The sequence below is a fragment of the Hippichthys cyanospilos genome, chromosome 17, assembly GCF_059441005.1.
Source record: "Hippichthys cyanospilos isolate Australia breed blue-spotted pipefish chromosome 17, RoL_Hcya_1.0, whole genome shotgun sequence".
In the NCBI taxonomy this organism is placed as follows: domain Eukaryota; kingdom Metazoa; phylum Chordata; class Actinopteri; order Syngnathiformes; family Syngnathidae; genus Hippichthys; species Hippichthys cyanospilos.
Window position 1 is genome coordinate 6,627,507 of NC_142385.1, and position 24,289 is coordinate 6,651,795.

A 24,289-nucleotide genomic window follows, 5' to 3' on the forward strand; every position below is an offset into this window, starting at 1 on the left:
CAACTGATGGTGTAAAAAGGGGTTTTGTGTGCGCGCGCGTGTGCATGGCACAAGGGTTTGAGAGTTGAATCTCCAGAACAGATTTTGGAGCAATATTTGGGGCACGATTTATTACAGTAACACATTAATTTTTTTATTTATTTTTTTAATCTTTTTAACTGCGTGAATATGCTGTGATGAAATGCAAAAACACTAATTTGACGGCTAAATTTCGAGTGACATATTTGGTACGAAATTAGAAATGCAATGATTCATCAACTACTAATTGATCATTAAATTTATCATCATCAAAAGTTAATTAATCATTTAGAGACCTACAAATTAGTGTAGGACTAAAACAAGACATCTAACGAAACAGAATTTGTGCAAAATTAAAAATAATAATAATAACTCTAATAATACAAAATCAGTTTTTATTAAGTAGACTGCAAGAAAATTAACACTTTGTGGACAAATCGGAGAGCCACTGCAGTTACAGGCTCATTTTTCAGCAGCAGTAAATCCAGTTTAACAAAATGCACATAGCTCCTGTTAGCAGCAGTAGGCTTTTTTTTTGGGCTGTTTCCTAACTGTTTTTGTCTGATATCCCATTATGTTACTATTCATTTTTTTAACTAGAAAACCATAATATCACCACAGTTGATGTGAATTCAACAAGGGAAACCTGTATTTCTCCTGAAGGGCTGTTTCTATTGACTATGAATTAAAAAATATATACATATACAACTTTTTATTGTTTCCTGAAAAACAACTATGAACACAGAAGATTAAATGATACATTTCCACTGATGAATGACCAATGTTGACTGTTTTTAGACAATCTTTTTTTTTTAATTAATCTGTTAGATTTTAATCCCGCACTCTGCCCATATTTTTTTTTCATTGAGACAAAGTAGCATTAGACCCACAGAAGACATATTTGATTCAGGCTGGTATGTTCATGCAGTCCAGCGCTGCTAGCTAGTGGCTAATTTATGCTAGAAGCTGCGCAAAACCCTGCCAAACAGGCGCCATACAACAAAATGTCTAAATGTCATTTTATGGTGCCCAAATTGAACGTGATTTCAGAACCACTTTGTGTTGTTTGCTGTTAGGGAGGAGCAGATGTGCAGTGGAAAAAGTCACCGTCGTTGCGACAAACCTTTTTGGGAAGAACTTCAAAATAAAAGCATTCCAAGGTGTTCGTGTCCATGTATTATTTGGTATGGTAAAGGTGATTTTGAAGTGTTGCATTGTCTTATGTAGTCATGCAGAGCATTCTGCTGTGTATTCCACTGAACCTGTAGCCCAACAAGTCGAAAACAAAAACCTGATCTCGTGCTGTGCAGGGACAAGATATCTTGTGGTATTTTAATCTTGCGAGATCATTGTAGGACAGGTGTGTCCATTGTGACGATCGCAGTCAACAGGGGGTCGGCCTAGCTACCTTAGTCGATCGAATGACATCTCGCTAAATGGGAAAAAAACACTTTAGCTGAAAAAAAAAGAAGTCATTTGAGGAAAAAAAAGAACACAACGTTGTTTACATCGACTGTTGTTCGAGATAAAGATGATCAAGTAGCAGATCGTTGTTGCAACCTTGCTTCTGGGAGGACTCTTAAAATAAAAGTATTCCAAGACTGCTCGTTTCATACATAACTTGATCTGCATTTTATTTTGAAGCGCTGTCTGACTTCCTCAGAACCTTTGGCCTCTTGACAAAATGACAGTGGCTTGACACGGAGCAGATTTTCCGCGAGTCTCATTTAACTTCAGCTAAAGCTAAGCTGCTTAGCTCGAAAAAATAAATAACAGATCTTGTCCCATAGTTACTTCCAGGTAAATGTGTCTATCCTGCCTGGGTCAATTTCCCCCACCCTACTTGAAAGGAGAAGCGATGACTTGCTGAAAGCCCAAGACTGAGACAAATCCCATGTATTTTGATTCATGGTGTTTACTGAACTGTGTTTATGAAACTGTAATATCACTCAAATATTGTTTGATGAAATTACTGCCAAATAGGAGATTTTCGTATATTTTGGTGTATTTGAATTTTTGCTTATTGGGATAGCAACAAATAACTCCTTACAACGATTCAGTAAACCACCTTGTAGCTAACAAGCAGGTCCTCTCTTAGCATTACTCATGGAATATTATTGAACCATCTTCATCAAATAACTTTAAGATACTATCAAGTGTATTGTATATAACATTGTGAAAATATAATAAGATTACTCCATTATATAATGGAATAATCAAAATAATAATTGATATTATGAAGATTCGTTTGGGACAGTATAGACAACATGGAAGCAACAAGTCTAACTGCGTTCTCAAAACTGTCACTCATGTAAAGTTACACATGAACGCAAAATGTTGTAGATCATTTCTAAAACAATTACACAGTTGCAACGTCTCACACCCCAGCAAGATTTGTCAAAAATGACTCACTGCCCTTGATGTTGTTTTAACACCAGCTCAATATTTTCACAATGTTGGGGATGACAAAAAGTAAACGTGTTTTACTTCTTAGTCATCAAAGCTGATAACAGCTATGGAAAAAGTCATCAAGCTCACTCATTTTCTGTCACAACGCTGACAGTGAGAAGTCCAGGCAATAACAAGATGCATTTCTTCACTGACTGAGCAGATGTGGTGTGTTCGTATAAACAAGGTCGGTGATTTGTTGTGCTTCAAAAGCGTGGGTTTGTATGCTTCAGTGTATGAGCGAGGATCTTACATTTTTATGTTATATTTTGGTGCATGAGTAATAGCTCACCTATGTATCTAATCTCTTGAGTGTGAGTAACTTGCGAAGCAAACAGAAGCCCAATCTATAGTAAGTCTGCTGAAATCTATCTATGGCAACTTGCTTGCCTTCTGTCATCCTTATACTGTACAGTGATACCTCCAAGTGTTAATGCCCTGAGGACGTAAGATTTAAAATGAATATTTTTAGTGGCAAACTATGCCTCTAAAACATGTTACATACAGCTACATGAAAAACATCTTCCCTCTCCTCAAAATCGTATTTTTTTGCAGTGTCCCCACATTGTCGTTTAAGATCATTAGACTAAAGTAAAATATGAGACAAACAATGTGAGACAGGAGGTATGTGCCATCGCTGTCATCGGTTTGGCCAAAAGACGTAGACGTTTGTTTAAGCGATACACCAAGGAACTTCGTCCTGTGCTTGTCTATATTTTTTTTTCAAAGTGACATAGCCATGTCATAAAGTTTGTTAAATGCTATTTAGCCTTTCAATGTTGATGTCACATAGAACTGAATATTAGGTCTCGGGGACAAACTACTCTTCTATGGATGTCGTAAGGAGAAGCTCAAGAATACATAGATGGATCCTTCTTGAGTCAAATAGCACTAAGCATCTCTGGTACACACAATCACCTCCACCATGGTAAGGTCATGCTCAAGGTAGAATATAGATATTTTAGGTTCTTTGAATCAGCCACATTTTTTTTTCCCCAGATGAGAATGTGTATGTGGATGACTGCTCATCAGTAAGTGCTGATTCTGTGCCCTGCGATTTATTTGTGACAGTCCATGGTCAGCATGCATGCGGTCCTTATGAGGTCAAGCAATATAGAAAATTAAAGGATGAATGGCTCATATTTTTTACTTAGAATTGTGCAAAATGTCTGCCAGACCTTGTCATGGGTTGAGCGAAAAGTGGGGGTGCTTCAGGGAAGTGATCCCGGATCTTTTTGCTTGTAAATTGACAGTTTTAAAGCATTGGTACCTAAAACAAATACAATTACATTTAATTTTCAATTTTAGCATTTAAAAGTGTTATTTTCATTCATTTTAAACCTTACTATTCAACAGAATGAAAAATGTCGAACAATAATAAATAAGACACAAAGTGACTTACTAAAAATGGACCCCTCAACAACAATGAATACACCTTAGAGGTTTAGTTTTAAGTTACGGTCCTGCATACGGTGTTAACATGATTGCTAATGGCTAGTGTGCATGATCACAATAAGATGACAAGAATGATTGTTGCTTTGGTCTGATGGCTGATCAACTACTTAAGAGCAGCTAAACTGCTAGCTAATATTCATGTTATCAGGATTTGCAAAATCCCCTCCTATTTTCATGCCTTCCACTTTTTCACTTATCAGGATTTGCAAAATCCCCTCCCATTTTATGCCTTCCACTTTTTCACTTTGGTGCTTCTTTTAGCTAGTCTTTTTGCAGGTGGTTTACGGTCCCCATTAACCGCGAAAATAAGGCATTGTTGTGAAATAGTGCAATTGAAACAGTTATACAATTCCAACTATAGTCTCCATGTTCCTTGCTCTTCATAAAAACAAATTGATACTTGGTACAGTCAGTCTGTTACATGTCTAACTCATTCACTGCCATTGACTACTATAGACGTATTTTTACTGGGCTGGCCTGAGTGAAACGTTCAGTCTTGAACAGTACAGATTGTCGGTTAGCAATGCAGTACACTAAAACAAAAAAAACAACAAACAAAAAAAAGTGTTACTTTCCAGCATTATATTCAGCAACATTTCCCCTCTTAAACCATTTATGAATGAGGCTCACAAAAGATTATGGTATAGACGCAGCAGCAAGCACTGCCAGTATCCTCCTTCCCTGAATGATACTGACAGCTTCCAGCCCCTATTCAGTGGCTAGCTGCTCCTTTGGTGGTATTTATAGCCGCTATTGATCGAGACAGATTTGGATGAGGAGCAAAAGTGGCACTTGAGAGTTAGCCACTGACGAAAAAATAGGATTTGTGAGTCTGTGTAAGTCTGAGATGCACATTGCATGTCAGTCACCTGCAGCGAGAGCAAAATGGGCCAGAGGCCATCTCTACCTCGCCTGCTATTTCCGCTCCATTAAGAAGGACCGTGCAAATGCGAAAATCATCGCATATTAAAAAGCTGATGCACTGGCTTCTCAAAACTGCTGAGGTAGGGTCTGCTGCTGGCTCAAACCTGGAAAGTGGTACTGGAATGCACAGAATTAAGGCTTGACTTTTCCATATTAAATTAAATTAGGCTGCTTGGCAAGAGCACAGAGAACCAATCACAACCTCAGGGTTAGGTTTGTGCAACATGCTGACAACCTTCTTGCAGAAAAATAATTTAGCTGTTAACCGCCACAGGTGGAAGGTACACGACTTCTATGAAATCTTAGCAATGAGGAATAGGTTGTCAAAAAGTATGATTAAAAAAAGTTGTTGTTTTTTTTTAAATCCTATCCGGCGATTACAATGAACCTAGGGCAGTGGTTTTCAAACTTTTTTCAATAATTAAACCTCTGTGAATAATGTTTTAGTTATCCAATAGTCAACGCAAAGCCTTTTTGGATTAAAAAAAATAATAATAATAATGTCTACACACATGATTCACCAAATCAGGAAGATCTGCAAAAGCTTGATAATGATCCTGATCATTCGAATCAAGTGGGTCAGAGGATGGTTACACCAAAAACATGCTGGATAGCACCAGACTTGATGACCTCTGCACTAGTGATTTATTAGTTGTGTAATTTTATAATATTTTTCCATTATATTTATTTTTTCACTTATCGTATCGTAGTACCATCACTGACAGAAACGTCACTTTGCCAGCCCTCTTGTGGAGTACAATTAAATCCCTCCAGCAGGATCTACTTTCACATCTCAAAGGCTTTCTATATAAAGCCTGAGCAGCTTATCCAACAGGCAAGTTTGACAAGCGAGCTACCCCATGTGGCAACAAATCAATGACCTCTTGATAGAAGACAAAACAACGAGGTTTGGACCACCTTTTGATCAAAGACAACAGCGGGGAGCAGATGTACTGAACAAAAGAGTATTGAAACGTGTAAAAGCGGCACATACAAGCACAGCAGAGAGCAAAGCATCAAAATGAAAGCGGAACATTTGCGGCCCTGTTTCACTTAAATGGTCACTGTAATAGCAATCAATTCTCTCGTTGACTTATAGGAGTCCAATGTGTGAAAACAGACATGCTGAGATTTTGTCTTTAAGACAGCTCGAGGCCAACTCAGGGAAAAACATGACGATTTGTAGACCGGATGCAATTAATCGTAAGTGGGCGGGTTATATAAGACTTTTAATCGTGTATGTGTGATATTAGACAGGAAAACCTGATTGATAGTTGCACTTAGCCTATGGAAATTAATTGTGATTACGTGTGTCAATATTGCAGCTAATGAACATATGAGGATGGCAAAACACGGTAGTGTAATCAAAGACTTATAGTTCCAGAGGCTTATTACAGCAGCACACACTGCTAGTTTCTTGAAAAACTACACACCACGAGCATCTGTAATGACTTGGGCTTTGGAGCCTGAGGGTCACGCTTTTAGTCCCACTGTGGGCAAATGTCATGTTGTTGCAGACATGCTTGTTTGCCTCCTGGCTTATGTTGAGGAAACGTGTTCAAGGACCCCCAACCCCTCAGCTCAAGAGGATCAACACTGTTCCACTTTAACTCTTGACTTCTTTTCACATGCCAGCATGAGCAGAGCATGAAACCCTATATTTTATAAACCAATATTTTATATTGTAGGAATGTAATGAGTACAGAAACCCTACATATTCAAAGTAATAAAAAAGCTAAACAATTCTTATGAGTTTAATGAACCTAAATAGATCAATTAAACCCAAAAGCCATTGGAATTTTACAGAAATACGCCATGAGGACTACCATAACAGTTCCAGTTTACCCTGGCTCAACATTGCGATTGGTTCGCCTACAAAAGGGTCCAACCTTTTACTTTGGGCTCGTGAAAATGTTTTGATAAGTGCGTGCATGGATGTGACAACATACATGGATTAATTTATGTGATACATCGAGAAAAGACTGACCAAAGAAGATAGAATAATATCAAGTCTACCCACCAAAGGTGTGTTGTGGTGGTCAACTTCTAAATAAACACACAAACTAATATGTGGATGAAAAATGCAAAAGTCGTTTAACACTTTTATTTTGGATTTGGTTTTTGTAGCTGTGGTTGTTGAGTTGCTAGTTTGAGTCCTCGCGTTTGTTTTTAGTACGATCTCATCACAGAGCTGCCAAATCAGTCAATTGATTAAGGACGCTAGGCAACCACTAGTCAATGATGCTGTCAATGAATGATACAGGGGTCCCCCACCCCAAGTCCGCGGCCCGGTACCGGTCCGTGGATCAACTGATACCGGGCTGCACCCAGAATAAATATTTCCATACCGTGCATCATTTACGTCTTCATTTTGAAAACTTATAAGCATCTCTTTGTTTTGGTCACTTTAGAGCCAAAATTTCACCCATAGACTATTGCAAAATGAGTGACATTTGGAACATGTATTTAAAAAGGGGAAAAGGACCAGTTTGTTTTCCAGATGAATTTTACTCATCACACCTAAATCCTAAGAAAATTCTACTACAAAAGAGAAGATTTTTAAGAGGCGTTTTGTAACCTAAATTTTTCGTAACAAGACGTGTTCATAAGTAGAGGTGCCACTGTGTTTAAATCCCCTTTAAACACTGAAACAGAACAATGTTCAGAGAAATTGTATGGAGTTTTATTTCATTATCATCAGTCTGAGGTTTACTCAGTTTTTAAAAATCCCCCGCAATGTGCTCACACACTTCCAACTTAGAAAACACTGGATTGGAAGACCTCATCACACAATAAGACTTGCCCCTTTTGCATCAAACATAACGTCCATATGAAAGCATTTTTTTTTTTTTGTCCAATGACGTTTTTGTATATAAAGTAATTGATTTTTTGTCCATGGCGATACAAGTCAAAAGGTGCAATAAATATGTGAACTATGCAACTGACACTAACATTTACATATCAAAAAACAACTGGAATAGGCCTGGGATTAAATGAGTTGTGCTCATTTAATGCTCACTCGGGTGAAACTATCACTGGATTCCTAAATCAATGTTTTTCTCATTTATACATGTCTATTTCTAAATGTACATTTTTTGGCAGCATACAAGTTGGGTCTGAATTACTTGTGCCCTTTGCTGCTGACAGCCAAGAAGTATATTCAATAATTCTTCCAAAGCTTTAACCTCAAACGTAAACATTGAAGCCTGCTTAAAAAAAAAAAAAAAAAAAAAAATCCTATACTGTGTAATGAGGTGTGAATCTTTAAAGAGCGGAATCGGAAAAGCATATGTAGCTCGGTAGCTATGATCTTTGGCTTCTTTAGCTGATGTAACATGGAGTGTGTGATTCACTCACTTTATATCATAGGCATAGTGTTTGAATTGCAAAGGAAAGGCCTCAAGGTGGTTTACGTGGGTAGATGTTAGTGGAAGTAATGACATTAAAGCTTGTTTTACCTCAACAGTTCAACTACTTCATGATGAGGTGAGAAATTTAACACGATCAGAAAACTTGATTAAAAGTTAATACTGTGGTACTTCATAATAGATTTAAACAGGATTTCATTGGAATAAAGACATCAATATCAAAAACAAGTTTGAAAAAACATCAAATGCTTGAATTGAATGCATAAAATTAACCACTAAAATGTTTTAATTGGAATCAATCCAAAAAAATGTATGGTGTAGAGCTGTCAAAATTATTCGATTACTCAACATTTAATTATCAAATGAATTGACTAATTTCATGCTCCTGTCATCTAGTCGTTATTGAACATAAATTTGTCCAAATCCTCCGATTTCAACCTCTCAACGCTAATGATTCAGAGTCTTTCATAAAAGATAGGCTGATTATATTTTGTGCTTATTCAATATGAGATATTTGTAAAAAAAACTGCTTTTAATTTGGAAAACAATAATTAATTTTTAATTAATTATTAATTAATAAGTAATTTGGTTTAGAAAATGTTGGTGAGGAGTAGTACCTAAATTTATTGTGTGATAATGCTTGTATGCTAAAGAATACCAAAAACAACAACAATTGTTAAATAAACTCAAATCTGGGGAAAATGGTTTTGTTAGAAACATACGTGATTTGTGTTACTCATTAATTGATACAATAATCAAAAGAATAATTTCTAAAAAAATTCAATAGTGACAGCCTTATTTGTAACTCAATTTCTATTGATTAAAATGTGTTAAATCCCATGGGCTCAGCACCTGTGGGAGGGGCCACAGGGATGCTGTGTGAGCTGGGCGGTCTGCTCACCGGTTATGGAAGCTAGCTCGCTCTACGGACATGGAATGTAACATCTCTGGCCAGGTTTAAGCCTAAACTGGTGCGTGAGGCAGAGAAGGTCCATCTGGATGTAGTCTGATTCACCTCCATATACATCTTGGGTTCTGTTACCAGTCCTCTCGAGAGGGATTGGACACTCTTCCACTCTGGAATTGTCCACGGTAAGAGGCGACGAGTAACTTATTGTCCACCAGCTCCGACCCTGTACATTGAGGTTCACCCAAGTGGATGAGAGGCCTTTGGGTGGGCTGACAGGTCCCGCCTGTCATTTGTTTTGGACACCGGGGTGAGGAGAGAGGTGGAGCTGTCAATTGATTACCAACTGATGGTGTGTTGGCGCTGATAGTGGTTGCTGCCGAGGCAAAAAACTGGAGTGTGGGAGAAGTTCGGAAAGGCCATGGAAAACAACTTGTAAGAAAATTCTGGCAGAATAGGGTGATTGTAACCCTCTTTAAGAAGGGGGACTGCTCCAACTATAGAGGGATCAGACTCCCTGTTAAAGATCTATTCAGGGGTACCGGAGAGGAGTGTCTGTTCTATCCTCCCGATACAGGCTGTGAAGTGGCTGGGATGAAGACCAGCACCTCCAAATATGAGATCATTGTCTTCAATCAAAAAAGGCTGGACTTCGCTCTCCAAGTTGATGATGAGGTGCTGCCCCAAGTGGAGGAGTTCAAGAATTTGGGGTTCTTCACAATTATTTTAAAAATATGCTGTCTATAATTTAGAATTTCCATTTGAAAGAAATAAAAAAATAGTAGTAAAACTAGGAAAAAATGCTTTATAATACACTTTAAAGAAAAACAACATTGATGAAAGAAAAATACTAAGAAAACCCTACTGAATCATCTGAGCTTCATTTGGGCTTAATCAGAGGCACTTAAATCGTGGCAGGTGTGACTAACTCCCATTTAACATAAATGTGTTATTTTTGTTCAAGCTCCTTGAGAAATTCTCTCCACTAATTGAGTTATATGAGTTAAAGGTCGCATTAACTCTTTCTCTGCCATTGATGACTTTAGACATCAAAGATCTATTTCAACGGGGCTGGCAGATGGCGAACTCATTTGCAGTCCTGCCAATCAAACAGATCTTTGACTACTATAGCAGTCAATGGCAATGAATGGGTTAATGGTGGAAAAAGCTTATCACAGGTGTCCTTTTTTCAATGTAACACGGTTGAATGGGGCTTTCTATCCATTGGAAGTTTTGGCTTTGACATGAAACGGGTGTCACAGAGGATCTGAGTCTCTTGCCTGACCTCGTTGATTATGTCACGGCTGGAGAAAACCAGTGTGGCAGTTGTATTACCCCACTGTTACGTAACAGTAGAGTGAAATTACAAGTCAAGATATTGATAAGAGTTTCGCTCTACAAAGTGGCCACTGGGTAACTGGTTTTATTTAATAACTCGTATGTTACCTGGCTAGTGCCTGGACTTTAGCAGTGTGTCTCTCTTCAAGTTCAGTCAGCCTTTTTTTCAGCAGTTCAATCTCCTGCCTCAGACCCGCTGAATGCTCCATTTCTCCATCCAGTAGACTACGAAGGGAACTGCCAAACACACCCAAGTGGACCATGCATGTCATGCGGGAAGACACGTAAATGCACATAGCAGCAATTTGAGAATTGCGAAAATCGTACAACCTTGAATGGTTCACATGAACCTGATGTTCTTTCAGTAAAACACCTTTTAAATTAAAGCACATAATTGTGGGAGTGGAAAATATTGTGATTGAAAACTAGGTTTAAAACAAGCTAAACTTGATGCAAATCACATGGATGGAGCCTGCCACAAGAAAGTGTCTTTATACAGATACTCAACATTAATGTCTTCTGTCAGAACGTTTTTGGGGAGTCCAGTGCACTAAGTCTAAAGATGACATGACAATCCCACGCATCTTGTACAGAGACATTCCAGAAGAGTGGGAGCTGTTGTGAATTAAAATAGAGATCCAGTTAGATGTTTTTTCTAAAGGCCAGGTGGCCCAATACTTATTCACTAGCATTTATAGTAGTAATTATTAGGGATGCACTAAATTATCAACCACCAAATATTTTCATCTGAAAGTGGCCCCAAATTTTCGCCAAAAGACAATTAAAATCAAAACAATGTCCAAAAATCGGCATGTCGCTCGGTGGGCAGCTATTGTAAAGCCTAGGTAGGTAAGAAAAAAGTTTTGGGCGCAGTGTTTCTCATTTTTAGCCAAACATAATAATAGGGCTGCACAATTAATTGAATTTTAATCGCAATCACAATAATGGTTACCCTGATTAATTAAGCTCCTCTTCGTCAATATTAAAATTTAAAACGTCAAGCCCTTTTTTTGATTAGAAGTCAAAATCAAGTACTTTGTTGTCCTACCACTAGGAGACAATATTTCCCACGTTTGCATGACAAAAGCGTCTGCTTTCTCACTCTAATACATTATTTACCACAGTAAAATGTCTTGAGACCCATTTTGAAAAATACAATTGGGAAAAAAAGTTGAATACATTCGGTTTGAAATGACCTAAAATTACATTTTGACTACTAATTGTTTAAAATGTGAAAGTAAATAATGTGCTTTGTTCTAAGTAGGCTCTTTTTTTTTAAATTGGTTTAAGTAAGTTAGCTGTGTTGCCCCATGTGCTAAAATTTAGATATGTCTTGGGAGGTTAATTATTATTTCCTTTATTTATTTTGGTTTATTATTATTATTTGTAAGTATCAAGCATTGAAGCCTTGTTTATATACTGCTTGTTTAAAAAAAAGGGCGATATATATATATAGACATGTTTGACCAAACATGATGAATAATCGCGATTAATAGTTTTTCAATATTGACGAAAATAATCGTGATTATTATTTTGGCCATATTTGTGCAGCCCTACCAAGTATTTATAATACTTGAAAGTTCCCCTCTCCAAATGAGAAAATTCCATATCCATCAGTCTGCAATACCAAAACAACATATATAGTCTAACAAATTTGCAGCATTTGCTGTCTTTTTGTGGCAGCTGTTTAATTAGTGTGATCCCATCCTTGCTAGTAACAAAACTAAATTAATCAGTTTGTGGCAACGTCAGCATGAAAATGACTCTCGATATGAAGAGCCGCGTATTAAAAGGAAAGGTTATCCAATAGCGTTCACTGTGCATGAGAGTATGTACATGCCCGTTTGGCTTTGCAAGCAGCAGATAAGGAAGGCTGTTTATCCCAACGTACCCATTTTGTTCCTCGAGCTCATCCTTCCTGTTCATCATGGCTACAATGGCCTGTCTCAGCTCCACTGCAAAGGCACCACAAGGTGAGCGTTAGAAGCAATTTAAAGGTGCATTCATTAACAAACTCGTGAAATGTTTGTAACAAAAGTACAATCATGATTTTTCTGCAGTTACACAAAACTGGGTTCTAATAATCACAATGCTTTTGTGAGTTTTCCTTTGTAGCAAACAGGTCAAATTGAGTGGTGTTGGATCATTTCACTCATGTGGGGACATTAAGTGATGACTTTTGTATTTCAGATTTTTTTCTTTTTTTTTAATATAGTTGTCTATTTGCCTACATCACAGCTGCTCAGGCGACCTATCACGGCTCACCTGTTTTCTGAGGCCTTGTCTACACGTATCCGGGGTTATTAACCTTGCATAATTCTCCCCTCGTGTGTAAAAAAATGTACCTCCTGTTGGATTGGATATGCATGAGTACCACATCTTTTTTACTGTAATTACATTTACAATTTACATTTTTTTCCACTTTTATGTCACAGTCTACTATTATACAGTATGTTACATTTGTTGTAGTTTCATTAGAGTATATAAAGTTTTTTTCTGGGTTTTACTTTTATCTACTTTTTTCTATTTCTATACTTATGCATTTTCAATATTATATTCAGTTATGTTAAATCAGTAGAATGTAAGTCAACAATGTTAAATCAAGGAGAATGTTGTTATACATTTAACATATTTAGTGATGTTAAATCAGTAGAATGCTTGTCAATCATGTTAAATCAGGAGAGTGCTTGACCTTATAAAAACTCAGACAAACAGGCGGTGTTTAGCCAAAATTCTAAACATGTTTTGGCTTGGAAGTGTTGGGAACTGGAGTTGTTTGGTTGCAAATACAGGCAGCCAGTTTCACATCAAGTCTCTTCGGCTGACCCAACACTGTTCGCAACACTCCCCACCAGTGAACTCGTAGAATATACAAAACACACAAAAAAAGCTTGGCAAAGGATGCAGGAGCACATTTTATGCTCAGCCACTTCAAACACAATCCTGTCCAATAATCCAGCTACGTGTAGATGAGGCCTGAGTGGGGTTATGTGACATTTGCTTGCTGAGCAGTGATTGGATGTTAGTAGATTCCTGAGCAACTGAGATAAAAACGATTGGATTTTGTGAATTAAATAAAACAAATGTAACAATCAGAATATCATATTTAGACTAGTGGAGTCGCTTAGAACATTTTGACAAGGATTTTTCTTCCTCAACTTTAACTCTTTCAGTGCCACGGACGAGAATTCTCGTCTTTTACGAGAGGAATAATAATAAATGGTAAAACTCTCGTCAAATGTTTTTTTTATGGAGGGTAGGTGACAACCTTGACTAATGTTTATGTACAGTAACCAAGCCAATTGAGCACTGTAGCTCAGTGGTCCCCAACCGCCGGTCCGTGGCCCGGTACCGGTCCGTGGATTAATTGATACCGGGCCACACCTGAAATAATGTTTTGGAACCGATTTAACAGTTCATTCATTTGTGCTTTGTTTGGCTTGAATCTTTTGTTTTTTTGGCGTTGCCTCTGGTTGCTGTTGATATTACATTTTGCAGAGCGAAGGATGATGCTTTTGAGAGCAGTCAGTCGGTGACGTATACGTTGCTTTGACTGAAATCTGGCCCACGACAGTAAATTGCACTTCCTTTGTAAGAATGTTGATGGATGATGCTATGGCCAAAATTAGTTTGTTGATCCAAAAACTTGTGACTATGGATAACATGCTAGCTAATATTAGTTCTTATCTTCATCATGTTATATGGTGCTGCCCTGTATGTGTTTAGCTCGTTTGCATTTTTGTTTTTGCCAGATATTTTTCTTGAAATTAATAGCTTTTGTAATTCAGTTTTATGATTGACGTAATTTGCGTACATATTTGTACACCCCCTCCAAACCCGGTCCGCAGTAAAAATCTCAAACATTGACCGGGCCGTGGTGATAAGAAGACCACTGCTGTAGATAACTCTGACCATTGGATGTAAGTGTTGCCACACATACAATATAGCTATTACCTACATGCAATTCAAAGTAAGGAATTGAAATCAATCTTTCATATACCACCCATATTTATAGTACATAGACATAGCACACAATGTTCTGCTGGCCTTGAAAGATAAGTGAAAATGCTAAATAAACTGGGCCTCTAGAGGATTCATTTTCCGATAATGCTTGCCACGAAAAGAGTTAAGACTGTACAAGCCACAGTTGGATGCAGTGATGCTAACATCTACATCTTGAAATGTCTAGAAATAACCTCAAGACAAAAAATTAACTACCCAGTACTTTTTTGTATGATACAAATTACAAAGACCACTAGTCTGTTCTCATAACTAATGTAGGGTGTCCGTGTCGCCCCAGATACAAGTAGGTCTCCTCGCAGCCCTGGGCCTAAGTGCCGGGTTTGGCTTAGGGAGGTTGAGAAGGAGGAGGAAGAGGAGGAGGAGTGGTGAGGAACAGAAGGAAGGAAAAAAAAAGTGGACGTGGGGATCGTCTATACAGCTCCACATCAGAGCCAGAAATAAAATTGACCTTTAGTACGACCACGCTATCACAGCGGGTTCCACAGGCGAGCCATTAGGGACTTGAGTAGATCCAGACTAGCCTCGGTCCTCACGGGGGACTTTACAAACGACATTGCCAAAGTGTTTGTGAGGGAGAGGAAATGAACGCTTCCGTTCACCCGTTTATTTAAACACAGTCCTTTAAAATGGGGCGCTCATCAAATAGCACACCAAAGCACTTAAAAGTGAGTCAACTGAAATACTGTGTACAATCAACTCTCTTCCTTTGCTTATCATTAAGCCGTAAAAGACACTTGGTTGGCAACAAGTGGTGACGCGAAAATGAGAATCTAGGAAATAATGCGTTTTAAATGTCATTTCACATGTAACGGTATAACGAAGTAAGTGAAGTGCAACTTAAGTTTACATGGTAGTCTACCTACACCATTTTTAAACACAATACCAAGTAAATGTCTATAGTTTAACACTGCATCCCCAATTACCAAAACAAAACACAGACATGTAATTCAACATCACAATACCATTAGGTCCAAATAAAAAAATGATAAAAGTGGCTTTTTCTTTTTTTACGTCAACATTGTGATTGAAAATGCAATTATCTTTTTAAACGTCCTTATCACAAATGTTTTTTTTAAACAAACACAAGCAATAAATTGGATCTATTAAATATATATCTGACAGAAATCAAAACAGCATTATTATCCAGGTAATGTCCACCTGCTGAGACATAGCACATTTTTCTTTTCAAATCAAGAGCAAATTAATGGGAAAATGAAGCAATTAAACACAATTTTTTTATTCCTCCACCAAGTGCTTAACAAGCAAAAGCAATAAATTAGATTTATTATACGTTTATGCATTTGACAGTGTCAATCAATGCTGCTTTGAAACGCCGTGATGGGAACAGTACATTTTTCTTTTCAACTAAGAGCAAATTAAAAGTAACATGAAGCAATCTAATTGCAAAATTGTTATAATGACTCCTTTGCAAAAACATTGTATGCCTTCATTTTGTTAAACGGTTGTTTATTGTCATTAGTGATGTAATTATACGGAAAATTAGCCTTTCAATGTTGCTGAATGAAATAAGCATAGACATATCAGTACAAATGTAGTTCAAAAGATAAATCAGATACTGATGCCACAGCACTCCGTTTACCCCCAGAGCCAAAATGCTTCGCACTGGTTAGGTACTTGGCTGAAAAAACATACTGGGAAAAAAAAAGCTCAGATCAAGTTGCATTGGAGATCGAAAAAAGAAAAGTATCTTTTTTCCCCTGATGTACACTCTTGAGGACAAAATTGCATATGTCAGTACACTCTTGAGGACAAAATTGCATATGTCACACTATGTTGGAATTTTGCAATATTATAAATGTGCTTATGTTCTCTCAGTCTGTCATGTCATCTTCTACAGTGGTTCTTTTATTCCCCCTGATAGCAAGTATCTTGAGAATTCCGCTCCACGCTTTGTAGGTTTATGGAGTACAAGGTGAGTATTAAAAAGGAAAAGTCATCTGTTCTGCCTTTATTTGATTCTGGTCAATCCAAGACAACTTGATAACCCGTATGTGACTGGAGCCAAAGCACAGACGGTGACATCAAAGACATGGTGCAAGGGTACTTGAGATGTTATTTTAATAAGGAACTATTCTTGAAGTGAGTTGATTTATCGCAAAACTCATTTGTACATCTTTGCCTACCTGTGCTCTCCTGACTCTTCTTGTTTTTTTAATAAAAAGAGCTAGTCAAGTTTTACTATCTACTGGGCCACTAAAAAAAAAAAAAAAAAAAAAAAGATCATACACAACTCATCAAATGATTTGGCCATCGACATCTGCAATCTCACAGCTGCGACAAAAGACACCAATCCATTCACAGACATGGCTTAACATCATCTATCAAGGATATCTTTAATGTGACAGTACGCTTTAGCAATGCCTATTCAGTAGACCAGCAGTGCCACCAGGTGGATAAAATGGTGACTTGGAAATACTGACAATATATAAGGGCAAGGGACCATATTTAATAGGCAAATTAAAAAATCTCCCTGGGGGACTAGAAACCCGCGTGAAAGACTTATGGCAAGTCTTCCTGTCCTTCTAGTTGCAAATTCTTAGTCTTCACCAAGTAGGCTGCTATCTTTTAGCCTTAGTGAACTGTTTGTTTTATCAAAAGTAGGTGATTTTTTTTTTAAACTGTTGGCTGTTGAATTTAGCTACTAACACTTCTTTTCCACAATGTATCATCACTAATTGTTTTGGTGCCAGCAAAAAATAGGGAATTCTATCCATCCATTTTCTGTAGTCGCTTCTTCTCAGTAGAGCTGCTGGCTTGCCGGTGCCTATCCCAGCAGTCTATGGGCAGTAGGTGTCCCCCCCGGACTGGTTGCTAGCCAATCGCAGGACACACAGTGTAACAACCACAACAACCATTCATGCACCCAATCAAACCTATGGACAATTTCCAGTGTCCAATGAAACTGCCATGCATTTTTTTGAAGTGTGGAAGGAAGCTGGAGTGTCCACAGAGAACCCACACAGGCTCAGGAGAGCATGAAGACGCAACACAGGAAAGCTAAGCGCGAGCTGGAATTGAACTCAGGAATCTGAACTGTGAGGCGGAAACGCTATCCCCTCTAACACTGCCACCCAAACACAAACTTTTAATATTCCAAAATTTTCGATGCTTAAATGTGATTAATCACATTTTTTAATAAGTATTTTCTGTGACGCTCGTAAAATATTGCCGCTCCTATTTCACTCAGTTGAAGATGTCTAATTTTGATTAAACACAAGAGATAATCAGTCTGCTTTCATGAATGACTATAGAAATCAAAAAATAATTACTGCTGAGAGGTTGAAATCAAGAAAATTTGGATGACTTTTACGTTAAACAATAGCTCTAAACAATTATTAAAATGGTTGTCAGAATTTCATAATCGAGTACTTACCCATTAATTTATACTGTATATCAGTTTGAATTGCTTGCAGTGGCTTGAACAGTGTAATGGCATTTTGCAGTCAAGGTACCACTGCTGACATCTGTCCACATTTATGCCACGGATTTTACGGTTGGAATCTCGCATGGCAGACAGAATGAGCATGAGCAGAACGACAGGAAGACTGGGCAAAAAAAATAAAATAAAAATACTCACCAACTGTCATGGACTCAGGCAGAGCAGATGTTGGCAGTGCGCCGCTGAGAGGAGCAGACAGCGCCAGTGGACTGGGCTCCATACTGAAATACATCAATATTGTGTATGTCAAGTCGCCTTCACTAAAGCTAAGAAGCAGATGGCTTAAGTGCATTACAATAAGTGATGAGAATCATCTTCACACCATAACACATCCTACATAGAGCAGAGCAGATGCCTACTTCAGAGGTGGCTGTGACATGAGGCTATCACGGTCTTCCACTGGCCCTGTGGACTCACACTGAGAGGGAAAGGCCGGCGAATCCTCCACTGAGTTGACTAGGACACCATAGAAATGATAAGATTTGTGTAAAGGCATTTGGTTAGCCCAGAAATTGTGAGAGACAAGAGCATACCACCAAAAGGCTTTTTTTGTTTGTTTTCATGCACCAAGTTGCATATGTATGAGCTGTGGCAAATAGAGTACCATGAAGACAATCAGTCACTCAAAGTAAGGCTAAAACGACTAAGATCTTTCAAACGCATAAAATGCGTAGTTAAAAGGTATAACCAGATGTCTTCAATGAATGGGAATGATGATTGTCCGATCAAAAACGCATCAAACACTAAGATGAATAAGCATAAGAATGTAAAGAGCATTTGAGTACCTGCTCATTTTATATCCGCACAATGAAAATATCATTTGGCTATAAATGACTACTTTCTTATTGACCAGCCCTACTGATAGCGGTTCGAGTGCAACACTTGAGCAACTTAACAAAAGACCAAAAGGATCAACAAATGTGTCATGTTGTCAGCATCAAAGTGTGCAGAGTCTTTTACATCTATCAAGCCAGCCTATACGGAGCACTTAAGCGCCGCTATCTAATTTGTTAGACGCAGCTATAACAAAGCTCGGGCGCTGTTAGCTAGCAGCTAATTTGTGCTAAATGCAGCTATAACAGAGCCTGACATGTTGCAGAGCGAAATGTTGCAGCGAACACTATAAAATAAAAGTATTTCATGGCAATCATGTCCGAATATTATTTAAGCTTTTTTTTTCTCAAGTTGGTCTTTTCACTGCGTTTCCGGTGTTTTCCTGGCTTGCAGACTTAATTGTTTCTATAATTGATGACATATTTTTTCTGATGTGTACAATAATAAGTTATCTGAGTTGTTCCACCCCTGTGCAAGACCAAATATATCTATTCCTTTTTCTTTCCTTGTCGGTTTCAAAAGACATAAAATTAAAATTTTGTGTATCTGAAATGCGCCAAGTAAGTACTAGGGTACAATACCTGGCTGTGGGGTGGCAGCGTTGACAGGGATGAGGACGTCAGAGCTACTGTGGTCCATCAGTCCCTGCACAGGGCTCCATGTGGACACACTGGACAGACTTCCCACCACCATCCTGAAAAACGGAACATTTTGAACTCATTAATCAAGAGCCACTGTCGGTCACATTTGGATTTTAAACAAGCATGCCTCGTTTTGGGTGACACCGCCACTTACTGGTCATTGCTTCTCTCGTCCTCCTGGATTTGTGCTCTACGTTTGTATTTTACCTCCTCCTCTTCCTCTTCGTCCTCTTCCTCCTCATTATCTATGCTCTTGCTGTCCGGCAATGGAGCTGTAGGCATGGGTGGGGTACGAGAGTGATGGGGTGACCCCACCCAAGTCAGTGCGGCGGTGTCGTCCAGTCCGTTATGAGAAGGGGACTCCGGGAAGGACGGCTCCAAGAGGTCAATGCCTTCCTCCACGCTGCTTTGAACGGGGTCGACCTGATTTTTGCTAATCCCGCCAATCTTGGAGAAGTCGTCCTCGCCCTCCTCCTCATCCTCAGCCCCGCCTTCCAGATCATCGTCAAAAGAAATGATGTTTGTGATTTTCTTTTTCCTCCGCCGCTCCTTCCTTAGGCCAGAATCTGGGTAGAAAAAGACAAATGGGGGGGCGGGGGGTTGAATTAAATGAATTAAATGAAAGAATAACAGTAACTTCTGATGTATATACAGTCCCTCTTAATATTTTAAAACCTGTGCAACTTTGAAGACATTTTTACAAACAATTTTTCCTTATTCCCAATTCACAACTTCTGAAACATTCAGCAACACATTACAAACTGTGCAAAACACTTCAAATTCGGAGCCTAAAATCTCTCGCGTGCATTAGCAAGAATTACAGACTTCTATTTTCAGACAGATAGTTAAAATTTTAAACATTCTGCTAAGTAGAACACATGAAAGGGAAATGGTGTCAGACCAGCCCAGTGGAATGGAACGGGGCAGGCGGCTAAATGAGGTCAAACACGGAGGTCTGGAAGGTTAGACGCTTCATTTGGGACTCGACTACCCGCTGCACCATTTGGATGGAGATGCGCGTAAATGGATATTTCTTGTCAGAAAACTGACACACACCACAAACCACGTGAATAGAGGGAACTAAAGCTGTCACTATTTGGATTTACTTAATCAATTAGGTAATGGATTTCTGTTGGATTATGTGAATAATTCTCAATTTGGGGATTACAATATAGTGAAATCTAATAATAGTTTTTTTATTTTTTTAATTAATTTAAAAAAGTCACTATTTGGATTTACTTAAGCAATTAGGTAATGGATTTCTGTTGGATAATGTAAATAATTCTCATTTTGGGGATTAAAATATAGTGAAATCTAATAATAGTTTTGTTTTATTTTTTAATTGGGAAAGTTGGTTGTGAAATATTTATAATGACCGACCTATGAAAAAGTCACGTGGTCTGATATCTCACGAAAATGAAACAATGAAAACGGTTTGATTATTTTTGCTTAATTCAAGAACACAATATTACAAAAATCCTGTATCAGGATATTGTGTTTAGATTTGTGGGGGTACAGTACATAATGATGGAAAATTTCTCACATCCACTTTCTCCAAATTCCGAATTCTCCAAACAAAAAAATACAAGATAAAACATTGCTATCAATATGAGTGTTATTATAATTTTGGAATTTTGTTATTGTTTGTATTTTGTTTTGAGGACTGTCTTCTAAATTTGTTTTCGCATTCAGTGGGCTTGTTGGTATTAGTTTTAGCTGTTTTGGGGTTTTTTTTGTTTCTTTTTAATGTGTTTAGTTTTTCAGAAGTTTTAGGATTTGTTTTCGTGTTTTTTTTTTTAATGTGGAAAAAAATCTTGGCCATAATTTCAACAAGATTAACAAATCAACAATCCAAAACAACAATCCACTAATAAATTAGTCTGTGTAGAAGTAGGGAAAACATGTGTAAGTATACCTATATTTGTATCCTTTTTAACATTAACAAATGAAAAAAAAGCAACACAAAAAACATTTAGGCCTAAAAGCCTGTTCCTTGGGGTCCCATCCCACTATTCGAGAAGGACTGCTTTAAATAGCGTCAAATCTGCCTACCAGCGGAGGTGCTGCGTGGCAGGACAGGCAGTGGGTCCGAGGCTCCGTCCACCCTGGGGCTGAACCCAGGCACTACAGCGGTGGCAGTGCTTATCTCCCGAAGCAGGCTGCTGACCCCCTGTGTGGATTCTTTCCAAAGGCTGCCGATGCCTTGCGTGGATTCCTTGAGGAGGTGCGTCATGGTGGAGCCCCCGCTTCTAGTCGCCCCCCCGTTCAGGTCGCTGTTGTCTATGTTAATGGCGAAGAGGATGGAGTTCAAACCTGCAGGAGGGGGAGGTGGCGAACAAGCAAGTCATGGCAGTGATTTTTTTGAAAACAGATGCAACTTGTAAACTTCCTCAAAGTGCTTGCTTGGCACTACCAAAATGCAAGAGCGATCTACCACAAAAGCTGGCATAAGATCAGTGCAACATATTCTTAATATTTTAAAGTCTATCCTCAGCTGACTGGTGCTTATCAGTAGTTCAAAGAGAAAAAGCGAAATGAGGATTCTTCAGGACCCAGCAAACCATAGCAGTAGTTTGAACTAGCGTCCTTTTTCTACTCGGATCTTCAGTACCTTACGCATTCAATCCCAAAGTCATATTTTTATTTATTTATTTATTTTTAGTCCTGAGATTCAATCCCAGGTGATTATTTAGAAAATGTTTTTTTTTTACAATTTGTTTCAGGTGATTGGCCAAAGAAGGGCATAAACCTAGCAGGTACTAAATGAAATACAATAGTATCAATTACTTTCGTTAATTTAAGCATTGAAGTGATCAATTTTGTTTGGGCAATCAAGTACTAAAGTAATTAAGGTATTTAAATAAGGAAGTAATTTATTTTTGGGAAGCATTCAAGTACTCAAATAATTGATTATTCAAGCAATCAAGTACTAAAGTAATTTAGGTAATCAAGTACTAAAGACATTTACATTAGAGAATTAAGTACTGAAGTATTGAAGTGATTTCCGGTACTTTATATACTAAAGTACTTAAGTAATCAATAATCGTTAGTAATGAATTTGGTACAAAAGTACTAAAAGTAATCAATTACTTTCAGTATTAAAGTGCATAATTGATTAATTTAGTCCTTGATTGCTTAAAGTAATTGACTAGTACTTTAGTACCTTGAGTAAGTACCAAAATAAATCAATAATTGTAGTTACTTAAGCACAAATGTATTCATTTACTTGAGTGTATAATTAATTTAATACCAGCCATGTCTTCTTCAGCCAAACATTTAAAAAAAATGAAAAAAAATTATAAGTACCTGGGATTAAATGTTTGGACTAAATAAAAACGTAAAAATACGTCTTTGGGAGAGGTTGAGTTAATGATATATTGTTTCAATTATATATTTGGATGCAATACATTAGTTATGTCTATGGTAATAATCGACAAAAAATATTTAAAAGTAATAAAGCAGAGTTTTTATTATCACTGTTATTATGTTTATCATTGGTTGTGTAGGAGTGCCTAATGTTATGGCTCACAAAAGTAAAAGCAAAAGTCATGTCTGGTCTCATTTCATTAACTTCCTGAATTCCACTTGCCAGAAGTGCCCTTCAGGACCACTTTCTGAAATAGTTTCACATGAACATTTGAAATCTTAAAACTTTCTTAAAACTTTCGTGTTGTAACCAGAAGTATTGAAATCCTCTTTAGTATTATAACACAGGATGTGTTTTTGATTCTGAAAGGGCAGAAAAAAATTGCCTTAGTAGTCAATCTGCTGATAATTTTGCAGAGTAATAAATAAATCAGATGAAAGAAAACAAGAATTAATTTCTCTTCATATATAAAAAATCAGGATATTGTCTCAAATTGTCACAGCAGAAAATGCAAAACAAAAGACTTAAGATTCATTTACTTGTTTGTTCCGTAACTTGAGAAAAAAAAAGGGGGCAAAAATGTTTTTTTGTTTTTATTCCAAACGTAAAAGCAAATGTTTTATTTTAATTCAACACAAGCATAGTTCTGCTTAAGTGGAAGACTAGAAAGATTTTGAGAATCTGAAATTTTGATTGGGACGATTTGACATTAAAATACGTATCAAAATGATTAATTGGTTACCAAAAAAGAAACATTATGTATATTGTTGTGGTCCTATTTTGTAGTACTTAATAAAGGTATTAAACATTCTGTAAAATATTTTACGTACCATTTTCGCACTATAAGGCGCACCGGATTATAAGGCGCACCCTCAATTAATGATATATTTTTTAAAAATTTCCATATATAAGGCGCACCAGATTATAAGGCGCACCCATAATCAATGACAAATTTTAAAACTTTTTCAATCACAATATAGTAATACTCAAAGTAATAACAATAATAATTCAAATAATAACTCTAAACTCAGTCATTATGACCAACCTTATTCAACTGTAAACACAAAAAAGGAACAGGTAAAGCTTACTTCAACAGTTCATTCCCCATCGACGAATCCCAATCTCAATATTGATCCATATATAAGGCACACCTGATTATAAGGCGCACCATCAGCTTTTTTAAAAAAATAAGGCTTTTAGGTGTGACTTATAGAGCGAAAAATACGGTATATCCTTTGGATACCTTGATAAAATGCCAAATCAAGAGACTCCCAACATAGCTTGATACCACACTGCGAACGCCACCTCCAAACTCACCTGCAGCCATAGTGGGCAACATACTGGCTCTCTCTTCATCAAGCATGAACGCCCAGTCTTCATAATAAGTGCTAAAAAACAAAACATGGCAATGTTAATTCATAGGAATGCAATAAAGTAGACGCACATAAACTACATGGGAAACACTTTAAATGAGATTTTCATTAAAAAAAAAAAATCTTCCCATAA

General features: G+C 37.5%; 1 protein-coding gene across 1 annotated transcript in view; it reads right to left on the bottom strand.

The window, feature by feature from the left end:
- The window catches only part of snx29 (sorting nexin 29), a 133,354-nt gene that overhangs the window by 104,015 nt on the left and 5,050 nt on the right, over positions 1-24,289 (bottom strand). Inside the window, exons 6-13 of the mRNA XM_088439153.1 lie at positions 24,101-24,171; positions 21,469-21,729; positions 19,571-19,982; positions 19,357-19,469; positions 18,301-18,397; positions 18,080-18,162; positions 12,350-12,413; positions 10,567-10,695 (exon numbers count right to left, since the gene is read on the bottom strand). Of these exons, the coding sequence (XP_088295279.1) occupies positions 10,567-10,695; positions 12,350-12,413; positions 18,080-18,162; positions 18,301-18,397; positions 19,357-19,469; positions 19,571-19,982; positions 21,469-21,729; positions 24,101-24,171 (1,230 nt within the window). The remainder of the gene's footprint in view (positions 1-10,566; positions 10,696-12,349; positions 12,414-18,079; positions 18,163-18,300; positions 18,398-19,356; positions 19,470-19,570; positions 19,983-21,468; positions 21,730-24,100; positions 24,172-24,289) is intronic.